Genomic DNA, 10,373 nt, shown 5'->3' with positions numbered 1-10,373 from the left:
TTACAGATTTTTAAAGATCTTCACAATGTGCTGTCTGATCTCAGTGGTTCTGACACCATAAATTATTGGGTTGAAACAGCTCGGGAACAGCAGGTACATGGTGCTAAAGAAAATCCGAACAGCCACCGGAAGAAGATTTCTGATCCGATATGACAGGAAAGCCACAAGTGCATTGGTCACGCTGACAGTGATGACCACAATGTGAGTGACGCAGGTGTGGAGCGCTTTGACTCCTGACCTGCGGGACTTGAGCACAGAACTGAATATCACCACATACGAGGCAAAGGTGAAAATGACATCTGCTACAGGGATAAAAAACAGAGCCATTAACCCACTGAGGCTGTTAATGGCTGTACTTCCACAAGCCAGCTCCACCAAGGCCATGTGCTCACAGAAACAGTGTTGGATCACATTTCTGTGACAGAATGATAATGATCCCGCCAGACTCACAAACAGTGTGATCAGGATGACATTTCTGACCACAAGTGGGATTATGAACTTGAGGAATCTTGGTAAAGCCATGCATTCATGGTAGTAAAGTGGTGTGCAGATGGCAAAGTAGCGGTCTATGGCCATCCATACCAGCAGTGTGGACTGAAAAGCTCCGACAAAATGAATGAAGTGCATCTGAACCAGGCAGCCGAGCAGAGAGATTCCCCTCCAGTTGAACAGGAAGCTCAGCAGCATGTGAGGGACGATGAACACTGGCAGGCTCAGGTCCACAAACGCCATGCTGGCGATGAGGATGCACATCGGTGAGTGGAGGCTCCTCTGAGAAATGACAACATACAGCAGCAGGGAGTTGGCTGACAACGACACAACGAACATGATGGAAAATGGGATGAAGAGGACGGGCCTCAGAGCTCCGAGTTCGTTGAAACCATCAAGAATGAAGTGTTTGTGCGAGGAGACGTTCTCCATCCTCCCCTCTTCATAAAAAGTCTTTGTTGAGATTCTTATTTTCAGCCTGAAAGCAAAGAGAGACCAAAGAACAAATGGTATGAAAATTGAATTTCCACACAACTGCAAATTATTTTTCTTTAGGATGACAAAATAAAGCATGAAGTGTCTTCAAATGACATTTTTTCACAAATTTACATCAGGTGACTTTACAATCTCTAGAGCAATTACAATTTGAGTATGAGCCATTAACAGTTTCTGGGAGACAGATCTTTCGCAGAGTCGTTTGACAGCAGTGGGGGAATGAGAATTTTATGAGTTGAAAATGACATATTGCTTTTTTTTTTTAAACAGATATTCAGTGTCATTAAGTAAATGTCGGTTCATATGTGACACAGCAGACACATATCTGAGGGCCTTTTGAGAGTCACCTTTTATATATAGGAAACTTATGTTGCATTAATTCTCTTTTTGTCTCATTCTGAAAACAGTTTTAAGCAATCAGGGTAACGTGTTCATCTGTCCACTGTCAACACTGATGACCCTCAAACTAATGTTCAGTACATGAAGATCACGTCACTTACTGATTGTAGCTCAGTCGCCTTTGTCATGACTTAGAATTTCCAAATACTTGGCAAGCTTTTATTAGACCCAAAGATCAACTGAAATGAGTGATGATTATCTTGTCATTGTACTCTGATCGGTACCTTTTATTGGCTGTGGCTGATCTGGTGTTTAGGGTCTCTGATCCACATTCTTTACTCCAGATACTTTCACTTTACCTGATACACTACATTATTGTTATGGTTTGCCTGACATGGTCTTTGTGTTTCTCCATGTTGTAGCTGTATAGCGAGTTGAGCCGTCTAGTCTGTGGTCACGACTTCTTGGTCGTGACAGTTCGTCATGCTCTTCTGTTGCTCCCTCTTCTGAGACTTAATCCAGGATCAAAGGATAGAGGATTTTAAATGTTGCACAGATTGAAAAGACCTCTGAGGAAAATTTGTGATTTTCAGTAACATAAATCAATCTCACTTAACAATAGTTAACCACAGCATCGCTTTCAACAATTTCAAAACATAATGAGAACAGTGTGGAATTAAGCCACAGATTCCGCCAATGGGGTGAGATAATTTAATTAGTTTTGTTTCCAGACGGATAAAATCATGAGCATCACAACAGAAAATGTTCCTTAAAATCCTTAAAATGTTTGAAACAATTTGAGGTGAAATTTTCTTCCCTCACTGTCTGATTAGTCCTTTGGTTGGACGAAAATCAGATTTCAGGACTCAAACATGAGGAGTTGAACCTGGGGAGCTGCAATTCTGTAGAAAAGAAATCAACTGGTTTTACTTGTTGGTGTTTGAGAGTTCCTCCGTAAATGTGTCCCATCTGCCAGTCGACAATATCAGCTGTTGACTCTCCTCCATCCCTCCCTACATCCACCTGTCCACCCTGAACGCAGGCTCAGCCCTTTAATACCCTCTGTCTAATGCTGCCATTGGCTGAAGAGACAAAGTTAGACTCGAAGTATCACAGTGTCATACAATGAATATCAGAATTAGAGTCTTTCCCAGAACGGCTGAACAGAAACAAAGGTTTTGTTTGTAATAGAGAGTGTTTTACCTCTTAATTCTTTTTTCATTTAATTTTTACATACAACAGTGGTTTTCTTCATAGCTTACTGATGTTGAATGAACTAATGATGACACAATGAGTGGGTGTAACGTGCAAACAGAGTGGTGCATATAAACTAAATGTTACACTATTGTTGAACTCTGAACATTTTCCCGAAGTTGGCAGGTCTGCTGACGAATATTCCCTGCATGGGAAGCACACCTGTGGAAAACTCACAAACAATCACATTTTTGCAGTAATATACTGGAGATTTTCTTGCACTTCTGATATGCAAGACTTCTTTGAGAACTTGCTCACAGTTTGCTCTGTGGCAGCTGCAAAGACCAAACAATATGCTGTATCACAGTGTTGATGAGCTGTTTTTCCCTTGGCATGGCTCTGGATCATACATCTTTGATGAGGACTTGACACACAGAAATAACATACGATAGGTGGCAGTGGCTCAAACCAGGTCAAGCCAGAACTTGTTCAAGGTTGGTCTTTTAAAGTTGTATAAATGTTTGTGTGAATGGGTGAATGCCGGCTTGTGATGAGCATTTGAGTGGTCATTGTCTAATAACGGGGCACAGTCTGTATCAAGCAACAGCTCATCAGTGTCTTCATAATGTGCTGTCGGATCTCAGCGGTTCTGATGCCGTAAATCATTGGGTTGAAACAGCTCGGGAACAGCAGGTACATGGTGCTGAAGAAGACTCGAATGGCTGCAGGAAGATGATTTCTGATCCGATATGACAAGAAAGCCACAAGTGCGATGGTCAGACTGACAGTAAGGACCACGATGTGGGTGATGCAGGTGTGAAGTGCTTTGCCTCCTGACTTGCCGGACTTGAGCACAGAGTTAAATATCACCACATATGACGCAGCAATGAAGATGAAATCTGCTACGGGATTTAGGAAAATAGTCATTAGCCCAGTCAGGTTGTTGATGGCTGTACTTCCACAGGCCAGCTCCACCAAGGCCATGTGCTCACAGAAACAGTGGTTTATCACATTATCAGCACAAAATGACAGTGTTCCTGCCAGACTCACAAGCAGTGTGATCAGGATGGCGTTTCTGACCACCAGTGGGATTATGAACTTGAGGAATCTTGGTAAAGCCATGCATTCATTGTAGTAAAGTGGTGTGCAGATGGCGAAGTAGCGGTCTATGGCCATCCATACCAGAGAAGTGGAGTGAAAAGATGAAACAAAGTGAAGGAAGTGCATCTGAACCAGGCAGCCGATCAGAGAGATTCCCCTCCAGTCGAACAGGAAGTTCAGCAGCATGTGAGGGACAAAAAACAGGGGGTAGCTCAGGTCCACAAACGCCATGCCAGCGATGAGGATGCACATCGGTGAGTGGAGGCTCCTCTGAGAAATGATGACGTACAGCAGCAGGGAGTTGGCTGACAACGACACAACGAACATGATGGAAAATGGGATGAAGAGGACGGGCCTCAGAGCTCCGAGTTCGTTGAAGCCATTGAAGATGAAGTATTGGTGTGAGGAGACGTTCTCCATCCTCTTGTCCTCCAAAACTCTCCTTTTCAGGGTTTTAGTTTGTGCCTGAAAACAGAGAGAAACCAAATGTTTTGAAAATCGAACTTCCACATAAAGACTGTCAATATGTTTCTTCTCCAAAACAACTTTAGAAATTATTGTATTGTTAACAGAAGAGCGGATCCAACACAGATATTCAAACCACAGGACTGGAGCTGTCAGACTGATCATTACTCAAAGTTACTAAGTCAATTTAATTTACATATCTTAAAATAATGTTTTTTAAATTCACCCCAGAGAACTTTACAATCTTTACATCTTACAACAGTCTTCATCAGTTTACTGTGAATTCAATGATAAATAGATGCTGAATTGGGAAGAAACATTGTAGAGTTATAAAATGAAAAAGTGTGAAGACAGTATATGAGTGCAGAGTATAAAGAGGACAAAAACAATATAACATTAATGCCAAAAGTGTAATGAGCTTGACAGTTTCTCAGTTAGATGAGAGAATGAACATTTACCCTGTTACATTTACATTGTGTAACTTTTTAAAGTAAATAAATTGAACACTTTAAAAAGTTTATTTAAATCAGTATCATTTTCAACTTTCAACAACCATGCTGTTTTTTTAAACTCAGGGAGACTTATTTTTAAAAAGTGGCTGATGTCCTTCACATTGACAAGACTGTTTTTTCTTCGATGAGTCATGTTTGATGTTGGAAATGAGCTGGAGAAAATAACAAAGCATTGTGAAGGCCAGTGCCGACATGACAGGGCTCTTTTTTTCCTCTTTACTTCAAATGAAGAGATGTAACTGCACACCAACCCCATATCATAGAACTGGAAATCAGCCAAAAATTTGTTTTCATGTCAGCCGATGTAAGCCTTAGCCAATAAAGTACCTCTACTCAAACTTTCTCTTTCCTCCTCAGTAAGAGAGACAGATGTTAGTGGTTTTTCTGTCCAGGGATTTAATGAAAATACAGCAACACACAGCGTGAATCTTGCTACAGTGCATTTTCTGGGCTTGTTTTGGCAATATTCTGGATGTATTCAGCAGAAAGACAACATGTCTGTGACAGCTGATCTGGTGTATTTGGGGCCAGATTTAACAGTAAGTCTGTTTTGGTTACATGAGAACTTTGAAAGGGCTCAACAACAAATACATGCCAGGAGAAAAACAGCTCATCAACACTGTGAAACATTTTGACACGATAACCTGGCTCACCTCTCCTCAGTTTGTTTGGTTTCGCATTGAAGAGAGAACTGAAAACTCACTGGGAACTTGGAATTAATACAACGATCCAGCCAGTGTAATGAGATAATTTAACATGTTTCCAGACACATAAAAGTATGAGAATCACAACACATGACAATTTGAGGTGAAATAATCTCCCCTCACTGTCTAATTAGTCTTTTGGTCAGAACAAAATCAGATTTCAGGACTCAAACACGAGGAGTTGAACCTTGAGAGCTGCAGTTCTGTAGAAAAGAAATCAGCAGGTTTTACTTGTTGCCGTGTGAGAGTTCCTCAGTAAATGTGTCCCATCTGCCAGTTGACAGTATCAGTTGTTTGCTCTCCACTGTCCCTCTCTACATCCACCTGTCCCCACTAAACGCTGACTCAGCCCTTTAATACCCTCTGTCTAATTCTGCCATTGGCTGTAGAAACAAGGTTAGACTCAAGTCCCACAGTGTCATGCAGTCAAAAGCAACGCATGGGAAACTTCCACAGACTGTGCACACACTTGCTGCGTGAGACACACCACAGATGTCATGCTGTCACGCCTTATCTTGCTTACTTCTCGCCCCCAAAGTTTGTCCTTTCACCTGGACGTGACTGACCTGATGTTTCAACCACAGATGGACACACCATATTGAAGAAGTGAACACATCTGTATGTATTTAATTGACAATTAATGAAACAGCACAGCATTGTCTCGTAATTAGCCTTATCGAGACAATGGATGGGAGACATTATCAAAAAGATATGTATGAATGCATATGGCTGTATGGACGTGCTGTGATGGATCCAACAGATTGTTCAAATCAAATCCAATGAAATGGGCAATCACTGAGGGTTTAAAGGGCTGTCAGAGACAACAGATTTATGTCCAGTAGAGCAACGGTGAGATAATCACGACTTCACCATCAGATACCATCAGATAGCCATCAGCTCCATCGTGATTGTTGGTCCAGACCTATTTACATATGCCAAACAAAGAAAGGGAAACATAGGCAGGAGTCCGTCAGAACGTAGATCGTTTACGATGACTGCCAGGGAGCACAGGTGACAGGGAGGGTAAACACCTGAGTGTAGTAGCCCATCTCGGTAATCTTGGGCACACAGGCAGAGCAGTGCTAGTAGACTACCTACGGGAGGATTATCAAGAAGCAGCTGAACAATTCATTCAGGTGAAAGTGTTGCACTGTCTCCAAATTTTGGGAAGTGGGGGTGGACGGAAAACATTTGACCAAGGGAAGCTTTCGAAATGCCTGTACATAGTCTGGCACAGTGAGACTTGTTCATAGATGTGAGTTTGGAATCTGTCAGTCCATTTTCAGTTGCTATGGCGCAAAATGACTCTGGACACAATTCAGTCAAAAATGAAGAAAAGTGAATGAGATGATTCAAGTACACTGAATTTTATTGAGAACAGGAGAAGGAGACTTTGGCCCTCAGACCCCAGCAGGAGGTAGATCACCATGTTAAACTGTGACGAAGGAGGTGTTTCCATGGTAACAGTGCGGAAGAGGTGGAGGTGGGTTGGAAATTGTCACAGTGCTGAAATGACAGCTGAATGGAGAGAACACTTTTAAATTTTGACAGCTTGCAAGAGATTGGCTACAGGAGAAATGTGACAGCTTGTGATTTGAGGAAAAGGAGGGTGAGAGGGCATGCTCAAACAGATCAGAGCAGCAAGACATCAAAGGATCATTTGAAGTATTTTTGCTGAGAGTTACACCATTACTGTTAAAACAGGAAATGAATATGTCACAACTGCTCAGTTCACTCGGGTCAGCTTTGAGTAGAGTTTGACCAAAGAAAACTGCAGTACAGAAATGTCAAAAATATGTTTGAGGTATGATATCGCACTGACTATGTATCTTATCACAGCTGATTTACAGCACATTGTCAAAGACCCTTATCAACATGTTGGTTTATGTTGTGCTTTGTGTTTCCTATATTATTAATCTCAAAACATTATTAGCATTAACACCACAGACATAAACATAATGTGCTGCATTAAAACTACTCTGAAAAGTACAGTTTACTCAAAAACACTAGTAACACAAGTAAATGGAACCGTATAAATGTAATTTGTTACTACGCACTACTGACTATGACATACACTATATGTATGTTAAGTCACACTAAAGCACTTCATTTGATGTCTGTGCCTGTTTTTAAGTCTTAACATTGTCATTTTCCTGTAGCTTTAAGAGCAAAATGACTGAAGACATTTGGCAGGAGGGTTTGCATTCTCTTCTTTCAAGAATCAAACTCTATAAAAGTATCTGAACTTTATCAAACACCGATGACTTCATTTCCTCTACAGGTCATAAATTACTTTTCAACTTCTGAAACATTCAACATGTTTAATTGTTTTTGTTTGATGATGGACAGAGTGGGCAGCGGGGACTCTAAAGTGTGATTTCATCATGTTTACTGTGTCAGTTCTCAGTAATGAGCCCCAGCGGAGCTCCACCCTTTACCAGCTTCATCAGCAGCAGCTTTTTCCGTCTGTAACATGACACAGGAGGCTTCTGTCTGTGTGGACACTTGGACACTCGGGAGGCTCCAACCAGTTTCACTAACAGGCCAATTAGCACACTCTGGATCACAAGGAATCATGGGAGGACACGCTTCTGTGTCCATTGTTAATGAGCAGAGCAGCTTCAGGCCTTTGTTTGGTGTTTATGCTCCTGTGTAGTGACCTAAGGAAATGTAATGTTTGTTTTGTTGTTCCTCCCTCAGGAGTTTGGTGGCAGCCACCACACAAGTTTGTTACTTTGAGTTTAGAAAGACCAGAAAGGCACTTAGAGGAAACTATATGCCAGTTTTAAAATGCCACTACAGGTTTTATCCAAATGAGTTACAAGTCCTGTTTACTTTTCCCTGATTATCATCAATTTTTACATTTCCTTTAAAAGTTGACACTGTTGTTGTTTTCACACCCAACGGCCACAATGTGCGCCCATCCTCCCATCCACAGATCTGTTGGTGAAAATGAGGTGTGATCAGGTGTTTTCTTGGTGCATTGCTATGCTGAGGCAGCAAAAAAGCGATTGCCTCATTCACCTACAAAAACTGCTCTAAAGTCAATGGCACAGTATTTTTCTGCTCTTTAAAAGGCACATTATTCAGAGTCCGGTGTTCACAGCTGAGTTGGTGGCCCTGACATCATACGAATCCAAATGTACATTTTCGTAAACCTGCTACCCGCTTGTAATTTACAATGTTTACATGGGATTTCACACACAAAAACTACAACCAGCCTGATTAGGTGGAATTAAATGTATTTATATAGAGAGCGTTCCCCAAAGACAAATAGTGTTAAAGAAAAGTCCTGTCCCAAAAGGAAATTAAAAACAGAACCATCAGTGCTACCAACTAGCCCACCATTGCTCAGTGGTGATACACAGCAAGCTGGCTCTAAATCCCAACTTCCAGTCTAAACCTGCTGCTACCTTTAGTTAGGGATCTTGACTTTGCTGGCTTGAAGACAATTCCAAGACTGATGTTTTCCTGGCAGGCTTTGGGATGCTTCACCCTGCAGTGTTCATGTCCTGACTGGGGAGAAAGCTTGGGGGCATAGGGTAATGTGAATTTGCTTTGGGCCTTGCTTTTATTCAGAATCAGAATTCCTTTATTTATCCCTGAAGGGAAATTCTTTAAGAAAAGTGAAAGTGAGGAGTGTTTTGTCCAGGTTAGTGTGGTTGAAATCACCCGAGATTGCAATGAATGCACTTGGGTGCTGAGTCTGTATCTGGGCTATTGCAGAGTGAATAGTTTCACATGTCCTGCTGGGGTTTGCAGAGGAGGGAACATAAACATTTCTGGGCCAGGTTTGCACCACCAGGTCCAGCTGGAGGGTTCCAGCAGAAAATTGAGATGATGAGGGGAAGTGATGTGTATGCCTCCTTGGTGTTGGCATAGGAAATGTCCAAGATTTTATTGTTTCTGGTGTGGCAGGTAACATACTGGGTGAATGATGTTTGAGAGGATGAAGGAGCGGCATAATTGAAGTCTCCAGAGATGAGGAGCAGGGCGTTGGGGTGCAGTCTGCAGCCTGCTCACAGCTGAGAGCAGGAGGTCACAGGCCACATCGCCGTTAGCAGACAGAGGGATACACACAGTTATCACAATAACCTGCGTGAATTCCCTCGGGATGTAGTGAGGTTGCATGCTAACAGGTCAACGTCCTTACTGCAGAGTTGTTCTTTAACAGTGATGTGTCCCGGGTTACACCATCTATTGTTCAAACACTGCCAGCCCTCCTGTCCTCTTACCGCTCTCCTTCATCCTGTCTGTCTGTATAAGTTGGAAGCTCCAACTCGGCGACCGCGTCCGGAGTTACCGTCGTTAGCTGACTTCATGTACAGCATCAGGCTAGTCTCCCGGAAGTCCCACTCATGCCAGGTTAGCGCCGTGAGCTCGTCCATCTTGTTGCAGAGAGATCTAACATTCCCCATGGTGATGGATGGGAGAACAGGTCGACAACGACTTCTCCTGGCGCGGTGCACGGCACCCCCGTCTCTTCCGCCTCAGCTCCCAGGGGACGTTGGATCTCTCTCCATACAGTAGCTGGGTGTTAGCACAGCTAACAGCTGATCTCTGGTGTAAACAATGGAGCCTTGGCTCCACACAGAATCCCCATATGCGGTCGTTGAAAGTGCAAAAACAAAAAGGAAAACTAGTGCAAACTGCACATACATAATGTCCATGTTTACACAGTAAAAACAAAGGAGAAGAGCACACAAAAGAAGAAGATACAATCACATAAAACACAAGAAAAGCTCAACAATGAGGCAGAGCTGCTGCAGGCTGCCACTCATGCAGCGCCGGAACATGTAAACATTTTTTAAAGAGCATATAAAAGAAGAGGGCTAAGAAAGAATCTGAGCACGAAAGGATTTTATTGATTGAGGATGGAAGCTGTTCATCATGTGGAGCTTATCTCCATTTTCTTCTTTTTAGACAAGCATGCTGAACTTTGTTCAGTGTGCCATTCAAAGTCCATGCAGAGAAATCTGTCTTCTACATGCTTCAAATGAATAGATTAGATTGTCACTGTGCAATAAAGCGCACTTGGACATCTAACCAGATCTAATCGAACAGTAGCTAAACT

At 42.4% G+C, this 10,373-nt stretch overlaps 2 protein-coding genes across 2 annotated transcripts; both read right to left on the bottom strand.

Annotated features, from left to right (window-relative positions):
- LOC124059248 (olfactory receptor 52E4-like) lies at window positions 1-921 on the bottom strand. The gene has a single exon (XM_046389099.1). It carries the CDS (start codon window positions 919-921, stop codon window positions 1-3), a length of 921 nt encoding a protein of 306 aa, XP_046245055.1.
- Window positions 922-3,020: 2,099 nt separating this feature from the next.
- On the bottom strand, window positions 3,021-9,717 carry LOC124059247 (olfactory receptor 52K1-like). Its single transcript, XM_046389098.1, has 3 exons — window positions 9,580-9,717; window positions 7,738-7,857; window positions 3,021-4,083 (listed from the first exon to the last, which is right to left on the bottom strand). The coding sequence occupies exons 1-3, from the start codon at window positions 9,715-9,717 to the stop codon at window positions 3,091-3,093; spliced, it is 1,251 nt and encodes a 416-aa protein (XP_046245054.1). The 3' UTR covers window positions 3,021-3,090.
- Window positions 9,718-10,373: the final 656 nt, after the last annotated feature.

Source organism: Scatophagus argus, chromosome 5 (assembly GCF_020382885.2).
Source record: "Scatophagus argus isolate fScaArg1 chromosome 5, fScaArg1.pri, whole genome shotgun sequence".
In the NCBI taxonomy this organism is placed as follows: domain Eukaryota; kingdom Metazoa; phylum Chordata; class Actinopteri; family Scatophagidae; genus Scatophagus; species Scatophagus argus.
This window is presented reverse-complemented; position numbering and strand designations above follow the sequence as displayed.